Source organism: Balaenoptera borealis (assembly GCF_965194805.1).
Source record: "Balaenoptera borealis genome assembly, chromosome: 1".
In the NCBI taxonomy this organism is placed as follows: Eukaryota; Metazoa; Chordata; class Mammalia; order Artiodactyla; family Balaenopteridae; genus Balaenoptera; species Balaenoptera borealis.
In genome coordinates, this window is record NC_138860.1 from 194015543 (window position 1) to 194040882 (window position 25340).

At 66.1% G+C, this 25340-nt stretch overlaps 2 protein-coding genes across 6 annotated transcripts in view; both read right to left on the bottom strand.

Moving 5' to 3' along the window:
- Window positions 1-24084, bottom strand: part of AGRN (agrin) — a 47253-nt gene extending 23169 nt beyond the window's left edge. The window contains exons 1-18 of one of the 5 annotated variants that reach the window (XM_082351549.1): window positions 23767-24083; window positions 21312-21573; window positions 9526-9573; window positions 5862-6077; window positions 5410-5634; window positions 5097-5321; window positions 4702-4908; window positions 3402-3620; window positions 3133-3327; window positions 2850-3041; window positions 2601-2758; window positions 2408-2513; window positions 1438-1554; window positions 1191-1355; window positions 892-1035; window positions 670-794; window positions 489-594; window positions 64-396 (exon numbers count right to left, since the gene is read on the bottom strand). In XM_082351549.1, the coding sequence (XP_082207675.1) occupies window positions 64-396; window positions 489-594; window positions 670-794; window positions 892-1035; window positions 1191-1355; window positions 1438-1554; window positions 2408-2513; window positions 2601-2758; window positions 2850-3041; window positions 3133-3327; window positions 3402-3620; window positions 4702-4908; window positions 5097-5321; window positions 5410-5634; window positions 5862-6077; window positions 9526-9573; window positions 21312-21573; window positions 23767-23973 (3250 nt within the window). In that variant the 5' untranslated portion in view covers window positions 23974-24083. Of the gene's footprint in view, window positions 1-63; window positions 397-488; window positions 595-669; window positions 795-891; window positions 1036-1190; window positions 1356-1437; window positions 1555-2407; window positions 2514-2600; window positions 2759-2840; window positions 3042-3132; window positions 3328-3401; window positions 3621-4701; window positions 4909-5096; window positions 5322-5409; window positions 5635-5861; window positions 6078-9525; window positions 9574-10182; window positions 10461-21311; window positions 21574-23766 lie in introns of those variants that run through there. The other 4 variants (XM_082351548.1, XM_082351552.1, XM_082351550.1 and 1 more) reach the window with 4 other exon arrangements.
- Window positions 10616-13592, bottom strand: LOC309609825 (uncharacterized protein). The gene is made up of 3 exons (XM_082351798.1): window positions 13505-13592; window positions 13183-13305; window positions 10616-11538 (listed from the first exon to the last, which is right to left on the bottom strand). Exons 2-3 carry the CDS (start codon window positions 13209-13211, stop codon window positions 10629-10631), a joined length of 939 nt encoding a protein of 312 aa, XP_082207924.1. The 5' UTR covers window positions 13212-13305; window positions 13505-13592; the 3' UTR covers window positions 10616-10628.
- Window positions 24085-25340: the final 1256 nt, after the last annotated feature.

The following is a 25340-nucleotide window of genomic DNA, read 5'->3' on the forward strand; positions in this document are numbered from 1 at the left end:
TGAGCCCAGCCCCAGATGCAGCCCTCCTGGGCCCTGCCCCCATGTCCCGGAGCCTGTGCTCACCTCCTGAGCCAGCCCCACTGGCCTCCAAGTCACCACTCAGCTCCTCGTCACCGCTCCCATCAGCGCTGCCAGATTCGCCAAAGGCAGATGTGGCGAGGCTGGCTGCCGTGGAGGGGGCCGTGGGAGGCACGGTCAGCACGGGCCTTGCAGCGGTCCTGGGGATGCTGGCGGTGGTCCGAGGCGGTGATGCGGGTCGAGAGGTGGGCCGGCTGCGAGGGGTACTGCTGGGGGCCAGGGAGAGGGCGCTGGGTGGAGGCAGCAGTGCCTTGCTCAGGTCAAGCCCTGAGGTGGCCACAGATGCGGATGTCGGACGGGGGCCGGAAGTGACGTCTTCTGTAAGGAGAGGAGATTCCAGGTGGCGGGGCTGGTGGTCAGAGCAGGGTCAGGCCTTCCTGGTCAGTCTGGGGCAGTGGGTAAGGTCTTACCCTGGCAAGGGCCAAGGCTCTGGATAGAGATGTCCAAGCCCTGGCGGCAGGCAATGGTCCTCAGCTGGCACTCATTGCCATAGGTGACTCCATCTGACCCACAGACCTGGGGCACAGGGCACAGATGCTGGGGGGAGGCCCCTCCGCACCCCCGCTACCCTCCACACTACCCATCCCTCACCTTGGTAGCATTGGCCCCTGGACAGGCGGGTGTTGGGCACACGCAGTGGGCGGAGCCAGCCTCCTCCACGCAGGACGCCCCGAAATCACAAGGCATCTCAGCACAGGTCTTGGGTGCCGAAGAGTCTGGGGCAGACACGGGAGAGCCCACTGGCTCAGGAAAGCCCGTCCCTATGACGGCCTCATCCCCAGCACAGGGGGCAGTGCCAGGTCTGGCCCTCACCTGGTTCACAGCCAGCAGGGCCCAGGGCACGGCCGTCTGGACACTGCCCGCACTTGGGTCCTGCCACCCCAGGCTTACAGGAGCACAGCCCGGTCATCTGCTCACAGTCGTCCCGCACGGCACCCTGGGGGTCACAGCTGCAGGCTGGGAGGCAGGGGAGGAGGCTGAGATCTGTGCCTGGCTTCCCCACGGGCTCCAGAGCCTGGCCCAGCCCCTGCCAGGGGGGGTGAGGAGAACAGGGGCAGGGCAGACAGGCAGCAGCGCTCAGCTGGGGACCGGTCACGGGCCCTGCCACTCACGGGTACAGCCGCTCCGGCCATCGGTGACGATACCACGGAAGTTCCAGAAGCCGGGCTCACAGCGGTCACACCTGAGGCCCCCCACGCCCGGGCGGCAGGAGCACTGGCCTGTGGCCGGGTCACAGGTGCCACTGTAGGAGCCGTGTGGGTTGCACTGGCACAAGCCTGCAAGGCCAGGGCAAGACAGGGTCACTGCAGCTGCGTGGCTCTGTCTGGCTGCGGGTCAGGGCCAGGCTCGGGTACTCACTGGGGCAGCCAGCCAGGCCCACGCCCCGGGCAGCAGTGATGTTGTCCTGGCAGCAGCCGTAGGGGGTCTGAGCGCAGTGCAGGGAAACCGCAGGCAGCAGCGGGGCCAAGGTGGGCGCTGCGGGGAGGGGCAGGGGTTGAGATGCCAGGCAGGGCCAGACGCTCAACCTGGCCACGGCCACTCTGCCTCAACCGCCCCCGCCGTCACCACTCAGCCCTCCTGATGCCGGCTCCCACCAGGGCCTGTGGGTCTGCAGCTCGGGTCACAGGTGAGAACCCCATACCACATAAGAGAACAATAATGTGTCTGCACACCAGGTACCAGCAACATGTGAAACGCCCACAGATCGTGGACATGAAGCCCCGTGCACACACGTACAACCAGCCACAGATCGTGGACATGAAGCCCCGTGCACACACGTACAACCAGCCACAGATCGTGGACATGAAGCCCCGTGCACACACGTACAACCAGCCACAGATCGTGGACATGAAGCCCCGTGCACACACGTACAACCAGAGCCACACGCTCGGATTAGTGGGCCTCTGCAAGGTGGCAGGCACACACGTACGCCACATTCCCCCGCGCGCAGACACACAGGCGCACTTGTGCGTGCACAAAGCTACAACGATTGCCGGTCACCATCAGTCTCCTCCCAGAAGGAAAAGTGCCCGGAGGGTGGGCCTCGCTGGTTCACTGATGCCCCCCTGCACACAGTAGGTGCTTAGCGCACACTTGTTGAGCGGCAGGCACACACGTCCACGCACCACAGCTGCACAAATACGGATATGCACTAACAGCACACACTGCACACACAATACACGTGTTCACACAGGCCCACCGGGGCATACACGCGACAGCTTCGAACAAGACACGGACCCCCACAAGCCTCACACCCGTGGGCACACATACCTTTGCACAGGCGCATGTGTACCCACACACAGCCGGACACGCCCGCACGCCCACTCACCACGGCAGGCTCCCCGGGCCACGACGTACAGCTCTGGCCGCGATTCACACCTGGCCTTCTCCAGCTCACACTCGGCGCGGTAGGTGACCCCGTCCGAGCCGCACACCTGGAGGAATGGCGTCAGGGCAGGTGTGGGCGGCCACGGCCCCCGCCTCCCTGCCCAGCGGGAGTCAGGGGAGGGTGGGGGCCTCACCGGGCTCCTCAGGACACTCTGGCAGCTGAAGTCGCAGACGCACGGCCCGTCCTCCGAGTCCTCGTCCCAGATGCCGCCTCGCTGCCGGCACAGCTCCTGCTCACACTCACCGTGCTCTCCAGAGCCCGAGCCGCCCGAGCCGCCCGAGCCGCACTCGGCTGCGGGGAGGAGGCCAGGTCACCTCGGGGTCCCGGCCGAGGCTGGCGCCCAGCAGCCCGCACCAGCCGCCCCCGAGCCTACCCTGCTCACATGGCCCCGCCCGGGCCTCCTCTATCTGCATCTGCTGCTGGCAGGTCGCCTCGCGGAGCTCGCAAGAACTGCGGTAGGTCACGCCGTCGCTGCCACACACGGGGCCGGGCGGAGGGCGCTCACACCGGGGACACACGCACCGCCCCGCTGAGCACACGGCCCCGAAGGCGCACACTGTGTCTCCGCAGGTCTCTGCAGAAGGCGGGGCCGGGCGGGGGTCAGCTGACACTGGGTGGAGGAGGCACAGGACCACAGCCCGCCGGGTGCCCCCAGCCCCACTCACGGCAGGGTTCAGCCGAGGCCACGTGCAGGCTGATCTGGCGTGTGCAGGCGTGGACGTGCAATTCACACTCGCTGGCATACGTGCGCCCGTCAGAGCCGCACACGGGCTGGGCCGAGGCCACGCACTCGGAGGGGCACACGCAGCGCCCGGTCTCAGCCTCGCACAGGGCTCCAAAGCGGCACTGCCCACAGCGGCCTGGGGAGAAGGCTCCATCACCACGGTGACCAGGACGGCCACCCCCCAGCCAGACCCACTCATCCACCACTGACCACAGGGTCCTCGGCGAGCCACCCGGATCTCCCGCCCAAGGGCGCAGGCCGTAGCCTCCAGCTCGCACGTGCTGCCGTACGTGACGCCATCGCTGCCACACACGGGATTGTAGATGCCTGAACACGCTTGCTGACACGCACACTCGGCTTCCCCATTCTTCACAGCACACATCGCCCCAAATGGACACTGCACCCCGCGGCATGGGGACGGGGGCTGGTCTGGGGAGAATGTGGGCACTCAGCAGGGTCCCCACCTGCTCTCCTAGGCAACGCACAAAGCCCCCAGCCCCACGCAGCAGACCCTCTCCCAGGGTGGGGATGGTGTAGGAAGAGTGGACCAGGAGAAGGGCGGGATGCACAGGACACAGCAGAGAAAGGGACAGACGCAGGACAGACATGGACAGGCACACAGACTCTAACGGCCCCAGGTCCCTGCATGAGCGGGGGGCGGGGCTGCCCTCTAGACACAGCAGCCTCTGGACTGATCTCAGGGGCTGGTGGGAGGGCCAGGTTTACCAGCCCACCCAGGCCACTGACCCCTGACCACCAGCAGCCCTGGGACACCCATGCATGGGGGGGGGGGTGCTCTCTCTGTGGGGGGAGGAGTCTGCAACCCAGAGCCACACCCAGGGCCACACGGGGGGGGAGGTGTCTGTCCACTTGCTCTGAGGACCACAAGGCCAGGCAGCAGCGAGCCACCCCCCCCCTGCCGCGCGGGGGGCAGACCTCGGGCTGTGGGCTCCTGGCGGCAGGCGCGGTACCTCATCCTGCCAGCAGGTCAGGCTGGAAGACACAAGAGGTGGAGCCAAGAGGGAAGAGAGAGCAGAGGAGAGGAAACAGACGCAGAAAGAGAGACCGGAAAGATGGACAGACCGGCCGACGGGGACGGAGTTAGAGGTGGGCGGAGCCCCAGGCCACGCCACGCAGGACACGCCGTCTCTGCCCCTTCCTGGTCCCTCGAAGCCCGACTGAGACGCTGCCTCTAAGGGGGCTGTGTGTCCCAAGAGTGTGGGACCCGGAGGACTTGAGGGCTGTCGGGCAGGTACCAGGGGGCCTGCCCATGGACCCCTGCCTCTGCCCCACATCCCCCCGGGTGCTGCAGGCAGCTTCCTGACAGATCCCACCACCCCAGAGCCCGCTGACGGACAAGAGCCCTGCCAAGCCTCCCCAGAGTGACCGGCTGTCGCCCACAACCCCAGGAAGGAGAAGCATGACTCAGGATGGAGATGGCACGTGATGACAGGCAGCGGGGCTGCCGGACCAGCCTGCTCGCAGCACGGAGCCCGCCCACGGTGCTCACCACACGGGCCCCGGTGTTTGGCGGGCAGGCTGCGCTGCTGCTGACACTCGGCCTGCTGGCGCCAGCAGTCATTGTCGTATGTGTGCCCGTCGTGGGCACACACGGGTTTGTAGGCCCCATCACAGACGACACGGTCGCAGGAACAGCGGGGGTGGCCTCGGTGGGACAGACACACGGCACTGAACTGGCACGCTTCTGGGCACTGGTCTGGGGGGGCAAGGAGATCAGAAGAGCCAGAGTACCATGCCAGCCCCCACGCTGGGATGTGCAGGGGAACCACGGGCACACAGGGTGATGAGTGGGGACCCATGAGGCATGCAGGGGAGGGTGGGGACAGGCAGGGCCCTGGGTCGTGCAGAGTGCCAGGACGGGGCCCTCCCCCAGGAGCCGCCCACCTTGAGGCTGGCACTGGCCAGAGCGCACTTTCTGGAGGAGGAGGCCTCGGATGGCCCCGGTTCGGCCCATGACGCAGTCGTTACCGTAGGTAACCCCATCATCCCCACACACGGGCGCCTGCCTCGGAGGGCAGCTCTCTGGCCGCAGGAGCATCTTGGGGCGCCGCGTGCGTGGGTCCACACGGCAGATGCGGCTCAGGTCGTTGAGGGAGCCCTGGCAGGGGTCTGGGGGCGGGAAGGCGAAGGTCAGGGCACTGCCGCTGTGTGCACACACTGACTGAGGTCATGCTACACGCGCAGGGGTGGCGCTCACCGCAAGGGCCGTCGAACTTCTTGAACACGTTTTCCTGGTGGGCGCAGGCTTGCCGCAAGAGCTGGCACTCGCTGGGGTAGTCAGTGCCGTCGCTGCCACACACGGGGCCCTCGGGGGCCCCCAGGCACGTGGCAGGGCACAGGCACGTGGCTGTCAGTCCATCCGCGGAGCGTGCACAGGTGCTGCCAAAGCTGCAGGTTACATTGGAGCAGGGGTCCCTGGTCCCTGTGGACGGAGCAGGGTGGGGTCACACTGGCCGGCGGTCGGCCCTCCGCACACCCCCTCACTGCAGGCCCCGCGCCCCTCATCCCTCTTCGCTAAGGCCCGCTCCAGCCCCGCCCCCGCGCACCCCCCCAACTGCAGGCCCCACCCCCACCCCCACCCCCCTCACCACAGTCCCCCCCCCCCCCGCATCCCCCTCACCAAGGCCCCGCCCCGCACTCCGCACTCACCGCAGGGCCCCCGGCGCAGCAGGCGGATGCGCCTCTGCTGGCTGCACTGCGCCCGCTGCAGCTCGCACTCGTTGCTGTAGGTGGAGGCATCCGAGCCGCACACGGGTGCCACCACGCTGGGGCAGGGGCTCTTCTTGCACACGCAGGAGGCTCGGCCCTGCTCCTCCGCGCTGGGCTCGCAGACGGCGCCGAAGCCACACAGCATTCCTCGGCACGCTGCGGGTGGGGCGGAAGACGCGACGGGGTGGGTAGGGGCCCGGCCCCTGCCGCCTCCAGGCCCCCGGTCATCATGCACAGTCCAACGTCCGCACACCTGCCAGGATCTTGCACGGACGGTCACACATGCACATGCGTGCCCACCCATGTTCGTGCTGGCGCTCGCAGGAACCCCGGGTGCGCCCATCACAGCCAGGGCCTCATGCCCTCCACCTCTCAACAACCCTCTCCCCCCCCCCCCCCGGCAGAGCCTTCTCTGCCCCCGCCCCCCTCAGCCCCGCAACTGTGGAAGGGGCATTGCATCTGCTCCTGACCCACTCCCCACACCGAGGACAGACAGACAGCCCCCAGGCCGCCTCTATCACAGGGAATCAGCATCCCCACCTCAGAATCGAAGCCTCTCTTCCGACTGTGACCTACCCCTCAGAACCCCGGCCCGCCCCGCCCCCTCCCTGGGAGCTGCTCCAGTGTCCCCGTCCACACCTGGCCCCTGCCACCTCCCCAGGGACCAGCTCCTCTGCCTTTCATGGACCGGCCTGAGGTCACACAGCTGCAGGACAGGGGGTGGGGTTATCTGAGGTCAGGTCACATGCTCCACCCTCGGCCCAGAACCCAGTGCCCCGCCGGCCCCCACCCCTCTCTTCTCACTTCTTCCCCTTCCTGCTTCTCTGGAGGCCTCCCCTCTCCTCAGGCCTGTCCCCACTTGGGCTCTTCTCTGCCCACTCCCCCACCTTCCATGTCCCCACAGCCAGCCTCCCCCGGGTCCGTGCTCTGCTGTGGCTCGTGGCCTGCCCTCCCTCCTAGGCCTCCCAGCTGCAGTCTCTCCCTAGGGCCCCTCGGGTATCCACACACCTCATCCTTCCTCACCTATCCTCCTGGGCCCCCACCTCAGGAAATGTCCCCACCCCCACCCCCTCCCCAGGTCCTGCTGCCCCACCTCACACCCAGCGTGACCTCCTCAGGGACCCCAGCACACCGAGCCCTGCGGACCCGACTGTTTTCTTCTTTAAACATTTTAGCTCTCAACTTTGCAGTGTCGCCAGCACACACCCGCTCACTGAGTCGCAGAGCCGTCAGGACAGGCCCCCCCGAGCACAGTGTCAGGGCAGCGGGCAGGCTGACTCCTCAGGACTCCCACCCAGGGTGACACCCCCGTAGGCGGGGCAGGCCCATTACGGGCTGCGGCTGTCTGGATCCAATAAATGTTTAATTGGGTGCACTTATCATTAATAAGTTATGGGGGTTGGGGGTGCCCCCCCATCACTTCCCAGCAGGCTCAGGCAGTGGGGCAGGAGGAAGCACCCTCAACTCCGAGGGGGGTGGAGCAGTGCGGGGAGCTGGAGCTGTCACCATAGCAACAGCCCACCCCAGGCTCCTTCGAGTCTGTCTGGGAATCCCTGCCCCCACCGCCCACAGGCTGAGTGAACTGGGGCTGGAGGCCAGGGTGGGGCCAGCACGGATACCCAGCCTGAACTCCCTGCAACCCCCCTGTCCTCCCCCCACCTCATCTGGGCACCCACGCAGATGCTTCATCAGATCCTGGGGCCAGGCTGCCCCACCGGCATTCACCCGCCAAGTGACTGTGGGCAAGTTATCGCCTCGCCATACCTCAGCACCTCCTCCAGTGAATGGGGACAATAGAACCTACCCTCCAGGGTTGTTGTGAGGCTAAAGGGGCCAATACCTGCAAAGGCTTGGAGAGGCCCAGCACGCCACTCTGTGCAGGGTGGGGGGTCAGCCGCTGCGATGGCTAGAGCAGTCAGAGCTGTCCGCACATCGGCCACCCCTCTGTCCTGGCTCAACGCTTTGCCTGCTCATAGCCCCTCTCCTCGCTTTCCATCTCCCGCGCTCTCCTTCTCTCTCCCCTTAGCACTTCCTCTCACTTTCAGCCCTCACTTGCCCAAGGCCCTGGGGACCCCCAGGCCAAAGCCACGGGCACTCCCCCCCGTCTGGCTGGCTGCTCTATCTGGCTTCAATTGGACCTGCTGATCAAGGTCTCTCCCAGGGTCCTGACCCCATGGCCGAGGACTTGGTCACCACACTGCCCCTCAGGCTCCCTGCCCAGCTGCTCTCTGTCTGTGCCCTGGGACTCAAGCCTCTCTCTCCCTCTGGTCACCCTGGCCCAGCCGGACACCACCCAAGGTCCTAACCCCTGGGCCAAGGACACCTACTCCTGTATGACCAGTAGGTTCCTCGTCCTCCAAGACTTGCACCCTCATCATGCAGGCTGCCCCTCCTTAGCGCAGGTGGAGCGCCCAGAGACCTGCAAGCTTCATGGCCCTTAAGCGTCACCTCTGGGGCTCTGCCATGCTTGCCCTCCTGAAGGAGCCTCACTCCTTCCTTGCCCAAGGCTCCCTCACAATGTGCGACGCCGGAGGCGGTGGTGGCTTTTTAAAGCCTCTGCCGGTTGGAGTGGGTATATTTAACTCTCTCCCCAGACTTGGGCAGCTTGGAGGATGGAGCGCATGCCCTGAGCCCTGCCTGTGACCAAGAATGTGCTGTGTGCGCGCCTGGGAGGGATGACGATGGTCGTGTGGGGTAGCTGTCCCGAAAATGTGTGATGGGATCAGAGTGCAGGTGTGGGGCCCATGTGGAAGGCTGTGGGGCGAGCCAATGCATGCGTGAAGGAAAAGAGACACAGCAGGCCTTGGGGCTTGAGGAGAGAAGGCTGAGGATGCTGGGAGAGAGGAAGGTGTTTAAATCCAGCCAGCTCCAGGCCTCTTGTCCACTGCCTATGAGAGGCTCAGTCCTGGGCCCAAACCCCCAGCCCAGTGCAGACCTGCCCCCTCCCACGGCCCATCCCATGTGTGGACGGCCCTCTGTGTACTTCCAGGGACCCGGGCCGTGCCTGCCCAGCAGGGGGCCCAGGCACTGAAAGCAGACCTGGGAGCAGCCCCCTCTCCCAGGAGGACCCCAGGCCACCCCTTCCCCTGCCCTCCTGAGGCCCTGACAGCTTCTTCTCTTCCCCTCTCACATTAGCTTAATTACAGCAGCCCCCAGGGAGGCCGGGCCCCAGCCCACAAAGCAGGTCAAGAAGGCCAGGCCCAGTCTGCTCAGTCCAGGAACAGACCCGCCCATCCCTCCTCAGACAGCTGTTGTTGGTCCTGCCGAGGCCCTCTCCCTGAGCCCCTGGCCCCCCACGCCCTCTGTACACATCTTCTGACCCATCTCTCAACCTGTGGGCTCCAGGACTAAGTCAGTCCCAACTTTGAGGCCAAGATGGGGCCAGGCCCAGGGACTCCGGACCCCACGTTCCCTTTGCTGTCTGCCACTGTGGACTCCCCAGGAAGGACCCAGGTTCCCGCATCCAGCCTCCTCCTGCTCCAGACACAGCTAACATGTCTGATGCACACACCCCAAGAATGGCCCCCTGACCACCAAGAGTGCCACCGCCCCTCCAGGCACAGATTGCCAAGCTCAGTCTGTCACCAATAGAGCCCTCACTCACCATCCGGAGGCGTTGGGGGCACTGGCGTGAAGTGGGTCCCAGGTTTGTCTGGAAAAAAACAAATCTCCAAGTCAGCCCCCCCCCCACCCGAGCCAGTCCTTCCAAAGCCTGTCCCATTGTCCAGCCTGGAGGGGTCACCCCTGCCTGCACACATCCCTTCCCTGGCTCCACTCTGAGCCCTGAAGGTGGACAAAGACAGAGGCTGAGGCCTGGCGGTGGACAAAGACAGAGGCCCTGGCTTTTCTCTGCCCCTCCAGCTGTACCATCATGGTCTGACACCTGTCGGGGAGGCCCAGTGGCAGGGATGTGGGCGGCCACCTATTCCCGAGATGAGCCCCAGGCCCTGCCAAAGCCCCCATTCCCAGCGTAGCCAGCTGCCCCCAACCCCCCAACGAAAGTTGTCTCTGCAGCTCAGGATGAGGGCCAGCCCCTGCCCCCACCCCCAGCCCACAGACAGCCTTCGGGGGGCCCAGGCATCCGGAGAACGACCCATGGTGTTCCCAGACGATGCAGTGGCCCATCTGAGCCACGTCACAGCTGGTGGCCTCTCTGTGACCCTGCCTGTCCCCTAATCTTTGGTGGCTGAGGCAGGGGACCTCAGCGAGCAGAGAGGCAGGGTCACCTGGGCCCAGGAGACTGCCACACCCACAGACGTACAGTTGTTCAGGAAGAGTAGCACCGCGAAGCCGAGCGTGGCGGTGGCCAGGAGGATCAGGCAGACGTTACAGGGGATCATGAAATATCGCACCAGCAGGGAGACCCCGCGCCGCTGCCGGGGGTCCCGCTCCAGCGGCAGTGGAGGCATGGCCCGGGCTCCTCAGCCCCCACTCTTGAGGCGTGGCGGTCCTCACGGGGTGCCCTTGGGCCTCTTCGGTGCCACTCGCCCCATTCCTGGACCCCTGGGGCAGTTGACAGCCGCTATATTCTCAAAGTTCAGCTCCAGTCACAGCTGGGGAGTGGGGGGCGCCAGGCCCCCTCCACAGCCCTTGAGGCTCATAATGGGAGGTGTGCAGAATTCTCCTGGAGTAGAAATCCCAAGTTTGGGCTCGGAGGGAGGCGGAGGAGGACCCGAGGGCCAGCACCACCCCTGCTGTCCACACCGGTCAGCGCCTGGGCCAGAGGCGCCGGCAGCTCTCCGCGGGGCTCCCGCTGGGCTCAGTCTTCCCGGAGCCAGCCTCGGGGGGTCCCGCAGCCCCGGATCCTGCCCGCCTGGCTGCCCAGGAGAAGCCGGTCCGAGTGGGAAGGGCGGCGAGCGGCCCCTCGCCCGGGACTCGACGGGTCCCGGCTGCTCGGTCCCCAGCGGAGGCGGGAGCGGCGCCGGCTGCGAGCGGGAGGAGCGAGCGCGCCTCCGGAGGGAGAGAATAAAGAGCCGGCCGCGGAGGGCCGCGCCCGCTCCCCGCGCCCAGGCCGGGGCTGAGGCGGTGAGCGAGGGGCGAGGGGCGCCGCGGAGGGAGGGCGGGGAGCAGAGACAAAGGAAGACGCCTCCGGGGACCCCAGCGTCCGCGGGGAGTCGCGGCTCCCGCCGCAAGGAGGGTCGGGCGGATGAGGACGGGAGGGCGACGGCACAAAAGAGAACGCAGGGGCTGCGGGCGCTGGAGGACGGCTGGGGGGACCGGAGCTGGAAGGAAGCGGGGGCCGGGGAGGGCGCAGAGGTGGGGCGCTGGGGCTGGGGAGGGTGCAGGGTCGGGATGGGGGCCGGGGTCGGGGTAGGAGATGAGGGGGAGCGGAGGCTGGAGCTGGAGAGAAGGCAGGTGAGGGCGGGGTGGGGGGCTGGGGAGTGGGGGCGAGTAGGTGGGCGAGAGTAGGGCGGGACAGAGTCCCCTCCCGCTCCCACCCGGCTGGGCTGGGCTGGGCTGGGCTGTGCGTGTGAGCAGCGGCGCGGCGGAGTGTCCGAGGGTCTGTCTGTGTCCCCGCGGGGGGGATCGGCCTGCACGAAGGACCCGGTTCTGGGCTGCGGTCTGCGTGTTACCGCGTGTGCGTGTCAATGTCTCTGCTGCTGGCGCGACCCAGGCACTGTGGGGGGTAGGGTCTCCAGGTACATACACACAGGTGGGGAGTGGGCTGGGCTCAATTCAGAGGGTGCGCCACCCCTCCCTAGGAACTGACAGCAGCACCTCAAACCATCCGCGCACCCCCAACTCGCGTCCGTGAGGTGACAGGATCATGCAAATGAGTCCCATGTAAATGAGCGTTATGCAAATAGTCGCGGGGCTCCAGGCCCAGACCGCACGCCTGGAGCGCCCCCTAGAGGCCTTCCGGGAACGTCGAGACCCTGACGTCACAGCGGGCCAGGGCGCGCGGCCCACCCGGGACTCCCGTCCTCCCCATCACGTGTGCAGCTGCCTCACAAACATGTCCCTGGAGTCCTCCCACACACAGCTCGCTCACTCCCTCCTCGTCGGGTGGGCTCTCCCCCCCCTTCCTTGGCTGGGACAACCACCTGCCAGCCAGCACCCAGTTCTTCAGGTCCATCTCCTTGGACTCCTTTCAGTCCTGCGCCCAGGCACACTAGTACCAAATCCCAGCGGGCTCAGCCCACCCTGTCCGGGTCCCCCATCACCCACAGCAGAGGTCTTCAGACCTCTTGGAGCCCTGGAACCTGAGGGTCTACTGAAACCTTGCAGGAAAAGTCAATACACAAAGTGGTCCCCCCCCACCCCGGGCCGCGATGGACCCAGAGCAGCAATCTGTCAGGCCACCTGGAGACCCTGCCCCTGGCTGGCCTCACTCTCTCCTCAGGGGAGCCTCCCACCCCCTCACCTCACCACACCACACCCTGGCACTGCCCACACCACACTGAGAGTGGCGATGCCCCGGACTTGGAGCACCCAGGGCAGGGTCTGACTTTTTATCTCCTCCGGGCAGAGCTTGGCCCAGAGCCCAGAGCTTGGTGTGGTGAGCCCAGGCAGTGACACATTTCTCATTTACTTCTCACTGCAGCCCCCAGGACTGCAGTTTGAATCCCTTGACTCAGGGAGGGGCCCACAGACAGTGCCAGGGTTTAAACCACAGACGTACGCACTGGGCACACGCTCGCACAGGAGCCCTGTCTGCTGCTGCCACTGCAGCTTGGGACATCATGGCTGGGCCCTGCTGGAGGAGGGGAGGCAAGGGGACCAGAGTGTGGGAGGGGCAAGCCCTGGGATCAGTGGGAGCCAGTGCTGGCAGGGCAGGCCTCCCCCAGGCAGAGACCCTGGACTCTGCCAGCAAATGGGCTGGCCTTAGGGCTCACGTGGTGGCGGCGGCGGCGGTGCTCAAGGCCTGTCAGGTCTGGCCTGGGGAAAGGGGACCCGCATGCAGCCCGGTCCCTCCCAGCCCCAGCCCGAGCCTGAGCCCCCACAGGGCTTGGATGCCTTCAGAGAGACAAAGGGCCATTGAGGCCTCAGAGCCAGCTGGGGGAGGGGAGCTCAGGCTACCCGGGCTATTTTGGGATCTTCAAACTCAAAATCATTCAGCCCTGACCAGGCCACGCAGGCTCAGACCCCAGGAACAGAGGGTGCTCCGAGCCAAGAATCGGCCCCCCTCTGGGCTTACACACAGCAACACGCTACTGCTCACATGTGTACACAAACAGTCGATGTCCCAGGCCTCACGTACGCAGATACATGTACACCCACTCACTTAAGTCTGCACAGGCACTGGGTGTCACACACTCACCTGCGTGCATACACACTGCACGCCTTCATGCAATGCAAAACTTGCCCCTCGGTCACACAACACACACTGGGTGTGCCCCCAAGTACACGGTGTGGTTGCGCCCCTCCAGGTGCTTCCCTGGCCCTGAGAAGGAAGATGGGGAATGGAGTCTAGAGAGGATGGGAAGTCCTACCTACTGGCCCCCCGCCGACCCCTTTCTTACGCAGATGACCCCTCCCTCACTCCGGAGGGGCCGGGCCCAGCTGCCCCCGAAAGGAGGGGGTGGGGGGTGGGGCGGCACCGCCCTCCCGGCGGCGAGCACACACCGCGCGTGCGCACACACCTTTAATGTCGGGTCTCGCGGCCGGCGGCGCTTCGGCTGGTCCCGCGGAGCGCGCGGTCCGCCTGTCCCCACCGCCGGGACCTCGAGGGTACCCCGCTTGTGTGGGAAGCGCATCGAACAGTCGAGCGCCGGCCGCCAGGCGGCCCGGAGTCACAGGTGTCTGGCCGTCCCGGTGGGGGAGGGGAAGAGGACGGGGCAGGGCGGCCCCTTCCCCCAGCCCCGGCCTCCTGGTGTCCGGTCTCAGGCTACGGCCGTCCCCTCCCCCTCGGCCTCAGCAGACAATGGGCGTTTCACGGCGGGACGTCGCTGCTGGACCCGGGCCCGCCGCTGGGAAGGAGGCGGCGTCCAGCCCGGGCCCCGATCGCCGCCTCAGGTGAGGCCGAGGCCGGGAGGCGCCCAGGTTTGAGTCCGCTGGCTGTGTGCCCACCCACCAGCCCCCGGGCAGGGCCCACACTCTGCCGGTTAGCCGGCGCCGCCGGCGCCGCCAGGCGGTATGATTAAGTGAGAGTTTGGGGAAGGGGCTCAGCAGGGCCAGCTCGTAGGGTGGCGGCCGCTGGCGGCTTGGACGACAGCTGCGGCCGCTGACCCCTGGCTTCCCTCCTCCCTCATTACTCAGCCTTCCTCCTGCCCGGGGCCCAGCCGCCCTCAGCAGCCCGTCTGAGCTCCTCCGGGGGTAGGCTCAGTGCAGGCGGCGTGTCCCGAGTCGGGTCAGCTCTCTGCACCCTGGGAGGAGGTTACCCTGTGACAGAGAGTGCACTAGATCGGAGGGGCGGGGGGGGGGGCGGGGGGTTTATCTGTACAGAGACCCGAAGGATGAGGAGAGGGGTTTGCACCTCCAGACAGGGGCAACTACAGAGGCCCAGGTGACAACGGGCTCAGGAGGCTGCAGGAGACCAGGAGGAGCCAGCCTGGTGAGGCCCCTCAGGGCAACAGGGGCCATGGGCGTATCCTCCGGCCTGGGGAACGCTGGGAGGGGGGAGCCCGGTCCAGGGCCTGGACACCTGCCAAGACATAGGCTGAAGCCACCAGGGGGCGCCAGACGAACAGAGGAGGGGGCCGGTAGGCACCTGCAGAAGAGGGGGATGCGGTGGAGCTGATCCACGCCTTCGGTCCCTCCCATCCAGGACAGCCCCAAAGCCACCTCTTTCGGCCAGGCCCTGCCCATCTCCGGGAGGAAAGAGAAAGCTGGAAGAGCCAGGGTGGCACCCAAGTGTGGTCAGTGCCTGGTGAGTGGAGACCCTGTGTCCTGCTGAGGGCCACGCCAGGCAGTGAGGGATGCACAGTCCAGCACAACGGTCTGAGTTGGGGGACGGTGCTTCCTGGAGGTATTGACCGGCTGGATGTCAGGATGAAGAGGAGTGACAGACAGACACCTACTGGAACCAGAAAGGCAGGGGACAAAGGGGCAGAGAGACCGGCCAGACAGGAGAGAGCCGCAAAGACGGAAGACCAGACGCAGGACAGGAGATTGCAGAGGCAGGCAGCCAGGGTGCAGGCGGAGTTTCTCCCATGGGGGAGGGTGACCCGGACCAGCAGCAAAGGTGCAGCATCAGGTGGGAAGGCTCCTGCTCAGAGGGGAGGGTCCCCCTCTCCCAGCCAGCGGGCTGTAGCTCTGGAGTCCTGGTTTCCAGCTCTCTCGCCCGCACCACGCCCGCAGCTGCCTTCTCCCACCCCTCAGCCAAGCTGCAGGGACTACCGGCTGTTCCCTGCATCTCAAACCTTGCTGTGCTGTCTTTCCTGCCCGGAATACCCTTCCCCCTTGGCCTTCGCTCCTCAACACGCAGCTACACCTGGCCTCCTTGGAAAGCCCGTCCAGAACCTCGAAGGGCCCTGTGCAGGCGGCAGCGGCAGCCCGTCCAGCGGCCCTGTGAGGATCTACTGGGGGCCCGTGAGCGGACGGGGTGGCTGAGGAAGGAACCCACGGATGGATTCACAAATGGACCCTGGCGACCCTCACCGCCTCCCCTCCAGGGAGAGAAGTGGACGCACGTTGCTCCCCACTGGTGGGTCAGGGACAGGCCACAGTCTGGCCCAGATGCTGTGCTCTTATTTCGCCCTCGTGTACACGGGAAGCCCGCATCTGTGGCCAGAGGGACAGGCTGCCTGCTTCTGCCGGGGCCAGCGCGGGGCGGCCCAGAGGCAGCTGCCAATGGGAGGGGCAGGGAAGCTTCAGGCCCGCCTCAGGCCAGAGGCAGACCAGCCTCTCCTGACTTGCCATACCTAACCCCTAACAGTGCCAGCCTCAGGGTCCGGCAGGCATGAGATGGGACAGGGAATCCAAGTGGCCCCAGGGACTCTTCCTGTCCCTCCCACAGTCCTTCCATCCTGGCATTGAGAAACCCAGAGGCAGAGCCCACAGGAGGCGGGGCCTAGACCTCTGCCGGGTACAGGGGGTGGGAGGAGGGCATAGCCGGACACTGGGGCAGCAGGCAGGAGATGGGAGCCACATGAGGGCAGAGGGCTGGATCCCTGTTCCCAGGCCCCTAGGACACAAGCCAAGGTTGCCTGCTACCAGCCTGCTGGCAGAGCACCTGCAGAATCCCCTCCCCAGGCTGATACAAGGGTGGCAGGAACCACAGCCCAGCTGGGGTTTCAATGAGAATCATGTGCCGGTTGGTACACCTGAGGCTGCAGGCACACGTGCACACGTGCAGGCCACACAGCTGGAAACAGCAGGCTGCCTGGGAGGATAGAGAGCTTGCCCCTCCCATGCCTCTATGCCCTGGTGGGGAGGGGAGTTGGGAGGGGCCATCTTCCCCTTCCCAGGTCCAGCTGGAAGCAGCCCCTGGCAGGGGGCCTTCCTCAGAGGAAGTTCTCAGGATCTGCTCTGGGGGGAGAGGCCCCTTCGAGGGGAGCTTCCCTCCCCACTGGAAACTGCACCAGAGGCCTCGGTCACCCCTGCCCGGCTCCCAGCCACAGCCTGGGACTGGAACGTGATCCCTCCTGAGCCCCAGTGTAGCCCATGGGGGCACAGTGCCCTCTCACGAGCTGCATCACTGTCATCAGGGTAATTGGCGCTGGGGCGCTGTCTCATTTCTGAGATCCCTTTTTCTCTTCAGTGAGAGGTGGGCACTCCCTGGGACTCTGGGGTGTCAAGGGTTACTGGGGCTATTTCAGTGATTGTGCCTGCAGCTGGGCCTTGGGGGCCTGCGTGGGGAGCCATGGTTCCCCTATCTCAATGGTGAGGGGGGGCTGGGGCCAGCAGAGCAAGACAGGAAAGGGAGCCCATTTTTCATCCCCCCCCCAGGCCTCTAGGCAAGGGTAGAACTTGGGGGGGGAGGGAGGGAAGTTGGCCTGGAGCCCTCAGGTGGAGGCAGAGGACGGGCGGGTGCAGGGGCAGGAGAGAGGCCTGTTTCTGCAGCTGTTTTCCACCTTCCTGTGGTGATGGGGGTGGGGGCAGGCTTTGCTTCTCAGGGGGCTGGGGGGAATTAACCCTTTAGGAAGGAAGCAAAGCAGGCTGGAGGAGGCTGTGCTGGCCTGACTGTAGCAGGGTGATGGTGAGAGTGACCTCTGGCTAGATCCACGGCCCTGAAGTCTGGGCCCACTCCCCTGCTAACCTTACCTGGCAGCCCCATGCCACCCTCTACACTCCCCCCACCTCAGCCTGTAGGATTGGCGGGGCAGGGGGCTGTAGCCCCACACCTGGGCCAGCTAGCCCTGACCAGATGAATCTAATTTCTCCTCTGTGCACGTGGGTCCCAGCACCCCCAGAGATGCTGTAAGGGCACAGGCAGGCCCCACCGGAATCCACTCTGTCCAGCACCCTGGGGGAGGCCAGTATAGACAGCGGGAGAGGGGAGGACAGTTTCAAAACAACTTTTTTTTGCATTTCCAATCTGCAGGGGAGAATGGAGACCAGGGCTGTTCTCTGGGTGTGGAGCAGGGGTATGGGGTGGGGTCTGGAAAAAGCCCAGAGCTGTTTCCACTAGCTCAGTCGGGCGCAGTGAAGGGACAGGATCCAAAGCCCTTTGGTTTCAGGAGCAGCCCCCCACCCAAGCCCCCGGGGCTGCCCCAGGGAGGACGCCAGCCAGCCCACCGTGGGCCCAGGGGAAGTCAAAGCCGGCACAGGTCCATTCTAGCGCTGACTATCTACCACGGACCCCCAGGTGGGGAGAGGACAGGCATGGGGGGGGGCGGGTCACGCCCCACCTGAGCTGATGCCCCACCTCTGGCTGCTGGAAGGAAGGAGAAAGCCTGGGCGGGCAGCCTCCAGCCTGGGCCTGCCTCCTCTCCGACGACCTGCCTGGGGGAGGGGCCGAGAGGGCGCTGGGCGGGTCCGGAGGGGTGGGGTGAGAACCTCCAGTCTGGAAGAGGGAAACGGACAGGAAAGAGCCACCTCCCACCTCAGGGAGGAATGTGGCGGGAGTAGGACAGGCTCAGAGGACTTGGGGGCACAGAAGCTAAGTGCCAGACAGCAGAGGGACCCGCCCAGGGAGCTCCCCCTGGACTCCTACCGGCCCCCGCTCCGCTTCAGGGAGAGCCAGTCCCTGCCTGGGGGTGCCTGCAGTCCACACCCAGCTCCGCGGCCACAGGGCCTGCACCAGTGCCGGGCTGGCGGCCCGGGACCCAGCACCTCTCCGGCCTGAGCTGTATAGCACTGCCTTCCCACAGGCCCTAGAAGGCTGGCCTGGCAGGGAGGGAGGGTGCTCGCTGGAATCAGGCTGGCCAGGCTAGGCCACGGCCGCCAGGACCCCAGGCTTCAGGGCCGGGCAGGGCTGAGCTGGGCCAGAGCCAGACTCACCGACCCTGTCCCTGTGCCAGACCTGGAGAGGGCAGACAACACTTCCTTTCTCTCCTCCTGGCTCCTAGTGGCAGGGAAGGGCCCCAGGCGTGCACCCCTCCTAGGGGCTTCAGGGGGCCCCAGGACCGGTCTTCATGAGGTGGGGGAGGGGAGGGTGGTGGGAGTGTATGGGCGCTGCCCAGACCAGGGCAAAGTGGCTGAAGGTTGGAGGAGATGCCTGCTCGGCTGCCAGCCTGGGCAGGCTCACGGTGCGTGGGCGGCTGGCACTGGAAGAGGCCAGGCCACTTCCCTGACAAAGCAGGGGGCGAGGGGCTCCTTCCGGAAGAGGCTGCGCCGGAGCAGAGCAGCGGTCTCCCTCACCCACAGGTGGCGCAGAGGGAGGGACACATACCTGTCTCAGTTATGCTCGGAATGTGGCTCCCCGGGGCGGAGGACTGGGGAGGAGCTTCCTGGGGGCTGGAGGCTGGGGCAGGGGCCCAGAGCCAGGAAGACCCTGCAGGCCCTGGGGGAGAAACTGAGGAAGGCAGTCCCGGTAGAGCTGGGGCCCAGGTGGAGACGAGCTGGGGGCATCCAGGGAGGTGGGCCTGGCAGGGTGTGCCCCTGACCTTGGCGGCTGTGGGCCTTTTGGGGGCCGGGGAGAGGTGTGATAGAGACAGGGGTCTTGGGTGGTCTCGGGGCGACCTCCACAAATCAGCGGCTGCCCAGCCTTCACTCTGGGCCCTGTGGGGCAGGGGCAGCTGTGGGCTCCCAGGAACAGAAGAGGGTCAGAATCAGACAGGGAGGGGTCATCTTAGTTCAAGCCGTGCCCACCCCTGACCCTGAGCCCTCACCAGGGTGAGGCCTTGGCTCCCTGGAGGGCCTGGAGTGGGGTCTGAGGTCCTTATATCTCCTGCAGAGCGGACGGCGGGCCCTCCTCCCAGCCTTCTGGGGAGGCGGGGACAGGCCTGTCTCTTCCCGAAGCCTGGCCCCGGCTCCAGGGGGCCTTTTTCCTCAGGCCTTCGGGAGGCTCAAGGGGGAGGCACCCCCATCTAACTGGGGTCCCTGGGATGCACCCAGCCTGCCCGCAGCCCCTGCCCCTCAAGGTGCCCCGGTTTGCTTCCAAAGAAGGGATCCGTGTCATGGGCTCAGAACTTCCAGGGCTCCCTGGCTCCTTACAGCGGACCCCAAGCTTCTCACTCTGGGCCCCTCCCCTCCCTGGGGGCTTCCCCTCCACCCTGGCTCTACAACAAGGCTCCAAGCTACAGTCAAGGCTACTTCCTTTCCTTTCCTCTCCATGAACATCCTTCCCCAAGACCCTCCTCCTGGCAGGCCCACCCCGGAAGAGTCTGGTGGCCTCGGCCCCTTCTGGGTGCTCACCCCATTGCTACACACTGGCCTGTGGGTCCCAGCACCACCCTCCCCCCACCGGCCCAACTGGAGCTGGGGGCCTAGCCTGGTCCCTATCCTGGGCAGCCAGCATACAGTAGGTGAAGTCTCGCTGGGAGCTCTCCCTGTGGGCCCTCCTCTCCAGGTGTCCCTCTGCCCAGCCTGATGTATCCGGAACCAGGGCCTGGCCTGGGTAGAGCAGGATCTGGCAAGATGGCAAATCTTGTTCTGCCCGGGGTGGCCCTCCTGCCACATGCCCTCTGACCCCACAGAAGGCCGGTTACTGAGTCGTGGACCCTCAGGCTGGACCCGCGCAGCTGCGGAGTTGGTGACGCGCCTTCTTGATCTTGCAGAAACGGGACTCTCTGCGCCCTGACCCCTCTCCTTAGCCCCCAACTCCTCTTTCAAAACTGGGCATCACACCCCACAGCCTGCCCCGTCCCCATGCCACCCTCCCATCTCTTCCCTAGACCACAAGCTTCCAGAGCAGGGCCAGGGTCTCCAGTCCTCACTTGGTGGGAGGGCCATGCTGGGACCTCCTCAGCTAAGCTGGTGCTGCAAGGGACCAGGGACACAGCCCCGCTGGCCTCTCTGTATGACGTTGCAGGCCGGGACCCTGGACACAGCCCCAGGAGCAACGCACTACAGGCTGAGCAGGGTGCTACAGGGCTCCCCACTTCAGGCCCTGCCCCTCCCCCTGCACAGTCCACCCCAGGCCGGATGAGTCCACCACCCAGGACCCCGCAAAAGCCAAGCCAGCATCACAGCAGTAAGTTGGGTAGAAGATGGAACTTCCCTGTTGGCCAACAGAGCAAATCAGAGGGACAGGGTCACCTTCCCAGGACAGGAAGTCAAGGACCCTTCCCACTGCCCTGGGAGGAAGCGTTCTCTCCTCTCTCCGCCCTCTCCCGTACATCCCTTCCCAGGCAGCCATGAGGGGACAGACAGGATGTGAGGGCGACGGGCAGTTCCTACGTTCTCCCTGCTACATTCCTCAGCCAAGGATCTCAGCCCCCAGCTGGGATTCTCCTGGGTTGAGGTGGGTGGGTGAGCCCTGGTCGTGAGTCCCGCTCACCTCTCAGAGGCTGGGCTGGGGGAGGGATGCTCTTGGGCCATTCAGAATGGACACGTGGGGAGAGGAGACAAGGAAAGGTTCTGTACCTCTGTGAGGGGATCCCACACCCACTCAAACTCCTGGAAGCAGCCCACTCCACGTAACTGCCCCTCCCAGAAATGACAGGCCTCTTGGAACACATGGCGGGGCAGCCCCACCTCCAGCACAACCCTTAAGCCCCACCCCAACGGGTTTGCTCAACATCTGGGCCCTGTCTAAACAGATGTTTGGGCTTCTGCAGAACACAAACAACGGATGTTCATTCACCTGGTCCCAGCCTCTCTCCTAGAACAGGGAACTCCAGGAAGGGGCATGCAGAACTACGGAGGGGGAGGGGAAGGAAGAAAAAGGAGGCCTGTCCCTTTGCAGGTCTGGGACTCGCTTGGCTCCAAGACAAAAAATGGTGGCATCCCCAGGGCCAGGGTGGGGAGCGCTGCTAATATCAGAGATTGGAGCTGAGATGGCTGGGAAGCCAGGGAGCGGGGACTCAGAAAAGGAGGTTGGACCGCAAGATGCCAAGTGCTCTAGCCTACAGCAAACTCTCTTCTGCCCCCCAAGGCACCTCCTGTGCTCTGCCCTTCACGCACCTTCCACGCAGTGCTCTACCTCCTCCAGGTTCCGCAGGGTGATGCGCATGAGGCTGGAGTTGAGCATGAGCTCATTCTTGTGGGCCGGCCACAGGTACGGCGGGGCGGGGTTCACAAAGAAGATCCTGGTGTCCCCAGTGGACACCTGGTTGTCACAGATGAGGGGGTCTCCGAAGCCGCCAATCACCACCTTGTTGCCTCCGTCCAGCAGGCTCTCCTGGGCCACCACATCTTTGCCCTTCAAGTACCGCCAGACCCGAACCTGGGGTGGACATGGGGGGTGCGCAGGTGTCAGTGATCCTCTTCCCACTGGGGAGGGGTGGCCGCAGAGGCCAGAGGCAAACACCAGACTGGCGCCTGGGCTTTTTCCTCTCTTCCCACCTCACTTGCTCAGGCCAGATGTCCAGAGTAGATAGACCCAAACCCTGGGCAGATGTGCAGAGATCTTTGGGTCAGCCCCCCCGGGAGGAAGCTGCAGGGAAGCGCACACACGATGGATGCCACTGCCCACCCGTGTGTGTCACACACTAGGACACCTGGCCTGCAAACACACCCCTTCCTCAGGAAGCAGCCCCCCGACCCCCAGGTCTAAGTGACCCCAGCCGCCCCAATTCCAATAATGTCCATCTCGGCTCAGGCTGGATACGGGAAGGGGACCCAGCCGGCCTGGGGTGCCTGCCTTCCATGCCCCACTCTCCCTATCGACCCACCCACTGCTCGGCCCACCCCTGGGCAGAGCCAGGAGCAGCTGAGGTAGATGATGAAGTTTCAGGGTGATGAGCTCTGAGCTCAGGGCTCTGGGCCAGCTTGGCTCCGTGCAGCCCTGTGGGTGGGCGAAGACACCATGCCCCCCAGCAGGTGAAACGCCCTCCTCCTGCAAGGCTCCTACAGTGAGTGCGGTCAAGGCAGCCTGTGAACCTCAAAATCAAGCCTGGGCAGCACAGGGTAGCCCCGCCCTCCCCACTCTGCTCTTGGGGCCCTGAGGGTACCTGCTCTGACAAACCAGGCCCTGGGACGCGCACGGCCTGCTGGGGGTCGGGGGAGGAGGGTCGCAGGGGCTGCAGTCAGAACAGGCGGCCCTAAAGGAAAAGGTCCATGGGGACACGTGCCCATGCATGCTGCGCCTGGGAAGACACCCCTTTCCTCAGGAGCTCTGGGGGGCCACGACTTCCAGAATGGGGAATGAAAGACAATGGTGGCCCGGCCACCTGCCTGCCCCTGCTGGGAGCCTCGGGTCTGAGAAATCTGCAGGGACTCCCTCCACCCTCCAGTGGCCCAGGGGAGGTGGGGGAGCCTTGGCCAACTCTCCCCCCCCCCACCCCTAGACACACAGTAGGCTCTAGAAGGACGACAACTAGCAGGGGAGGGCTGAGTGGCTTTCATCGCCTCCCCCCACCCCAGCCACACCCAGGAGCAGCGGGGAGGAAGTCGGGAAAATCCTGCAGGGACTTGGCAAAGTGCCCTGGCGGTGGTGGAGGGGAGGGGGCCCGGCGGGGGATCCCAGCTGTAGCCCGCACAGGCCAGGCTGAAAGAAGCTGCCACCCCTCCCCATCTCCAAGGAAGAGGAATGATCCGATTTCTGGTCGGGGAGGTGGTTTTAGGGGCCAGAGCGGGGCAGGGCCCTGGGTCCCTTGAGCCCTCCCTAGGAACAGATTGTGGGAAAAACCCCACCAGACCTATCCCAGGGGGCTCCCAGATCCAACTGAAGGGGAGGCCAGGCAAGTCCCCCCCTCCCCGTGGCCGGGGGAGATCCAAGTCTCTCAGGAGCAGGATGGGGCACCTGCCCTGCACCCCGACACTTGAGGCTCAGCAACGGCCCCGCCCACTTCTCTGCTCCGGCCCCCACACCCATCACTGCAGCATGCCCCACCAGGAGCCCTGGGGTTGGGAGATAAGATGTGCACCCCTCCACTCTCTCCTGACCACCCCTTCTCGCCTCTGGGGGGAGGGGGGCGACAGCACTGACCACAGGCCAAAACCCCACCTCCACCCCAAGCAGAAAGCGTCACCTCCCCTCGTCCCTGTTCCTTTTCTTTGGCCGGTGGGTAGGGGGTGCGGTAGCCGAACATTCTCCCTGGGGGGAGGCGCACTTGTTTCCAGTAAGGGAGTGGGCTTGGGTTGAAGGGGCAGACACGATCAGGTCTCCGGGGCCTGGGCACCGCGAGGCGGGATGGCAGCGGCACCGCAAGAACTTTCCCTCCAGCGCTCGCGAGTTTTCCCAGACCCGGCGCCCCACGCGGGGGTCGGCGGTCGCCAAGGGAGCGGGAGCGGGCGCTGCGGAGCGTCTGGGGTTCGTTCCCACGGCCCGGGGCGGGGGTCTCAGCGGGGCGGCCGGCGTCGCGATGGGAGGACCTCCGGGCTAGGGGGCCGGGATCGCGGGGGAGAGGCCCCCAACCCAGGCTTCCAGGACGGTCCGAAGGGGGCTCAGGGTCCCGGGGGTCCCGCGGGGGCCCACCTTGCACGAGTACGTGTGCTGCACCGGGTCCACGTTGAGGATCTCCTCCACGGTGCCGGTGAGCACCACGTTCGCCTCCTCCTCCCGCCTCTCCAGCGCGCGTTCGGGGCACGTCCCGTCGGCGCCGGGCAGGGCGCGCGCGGCCACCACCAGGAGCAGCAGCAGTGGCTGCAGGGGAGCCCGGCCGGACGGCCGCAGGCTGGCCATGGCGCGGGCGGAGGACGGCGGAAGGCGGCCGGAGCAAGCTCACGGGCCGGGCCGCGCCAGGGACTGGACTGGACAGGACGGGACGCAGCTCCTGGGAGGCGGCGGGAGCGCGGGCGGCGCGGGGGCGGACCGGGGGCGGGACCCGGGGCAGCACCACCCCCTTCCCGCCCCCCCCGCCCCGGCCCGCCCGGCGCCCTGCGACCCGCGGCGGCCGCGAACAAAGCGCCGGGACGGCGGCGCCGGGCGGAGGCCTGGCTGGGGGAGGGAGAGGGCCAGTCTGGGTCGGGCCCATGTGGGTGATGGGCCTGGCCCGGCCGAGGGGCGGGGGCGGGGCGGGATCGAGGGTGCTCTCCCTGCTGCGGCGCACCCCCACGGACGCCCCTCCCCCGCCTGCGCGGACGTTCCCCACCCCCGCCAGGAAATGCGGCTGAAATCGGGTTAATGCATAATCTGGAAGCGACGTGACGGGACTTCCAAGGGGCTCCAGGCTGCGCCGGGGCTGGGGTGGCGGGGGCTCCCCGGCCGCGGGGAGGGGCTGCCAGATCCGGGGCCCCGCCGCCCCTCGAGCCCTGCAGGGCTGCGCCCCACCCCCACCCCCGGCAGGAGGAACCTGACGGGGGACCCCAGCCCCTCGCTGGAACTGGGGACGGAAGCTCGGCCGGCCCGGGACCCCCGGCCTGCCGGGACCAATGCGGGCCGGGGGCTGCGGCGATTGGTCGCAACGGAGCGCAGACCCGCCCACCTCCCGGTCCCGGCTCAGCTCCGGCCCCTCTGCAGGGCTGCGGGCTCCCCCTGCTGTCCGAGGCGGCGATCGCGTCTGCGGCGGACGGCCAGCCACGCCCCCTCTCCAGCTCCCCCAAGGCGCTTCTCCAGACAGACCCGCAGGGTCCAGGGGGGTAAACCGAGATCCGGAGGGTCCAAATTAGACCCCGACCTAGCTGAAGATGGTGGGGGTGGGGAGGGAGAGGAGACCCCTCTGTCCCTCCAGGGCCGGGTCTGCCGCACATCCCCTCACCCAAGCCAGTCGCAGGTCTCTGAGCCGGAGGCGATGAAGGGTGAACAACAGCAGAGGCCCCTCTGGAGGACCCTACCTCGCCTAGACCCTGGTGGGGGGATTCAAGAAAGGAGGGTGGCACCGAGGGGGTGTGCTTACACTTGTTAAGTTACAGTATGACAAAGAGGTGAGGTTGGGGACCCAGGAAATGAGGTTGGAGCCAGGAGCCCTCCCACACACACACCTGCGTGTCTACACATATCTGTCACAGGCAAGCCAGGTCTGGGGGGTCCCCCAGCTCAGATACGGACTCCCACAGACCAGAAAGGGGGCTTCTGGGTCTCCGGCCAAATGCCACTGAAGAGTCTGAAGG

Excerpts from the sequence above, each read along its gene's own strand:
- LOC309609825 (XM_082351798.1), bottom strand. The coding sequence starts at position 13,211 with ATGAAGGCGTGCAGTGTGTATGCACGCAG. Across the intron at positions 11,539-13,182 it reads TGCAGTGTGTATGCACGCAG|TGCCTGGGTCGCGCCAGCAG; the intron begins GTGAGTGTGTGA and ends TACCCCCCACAG.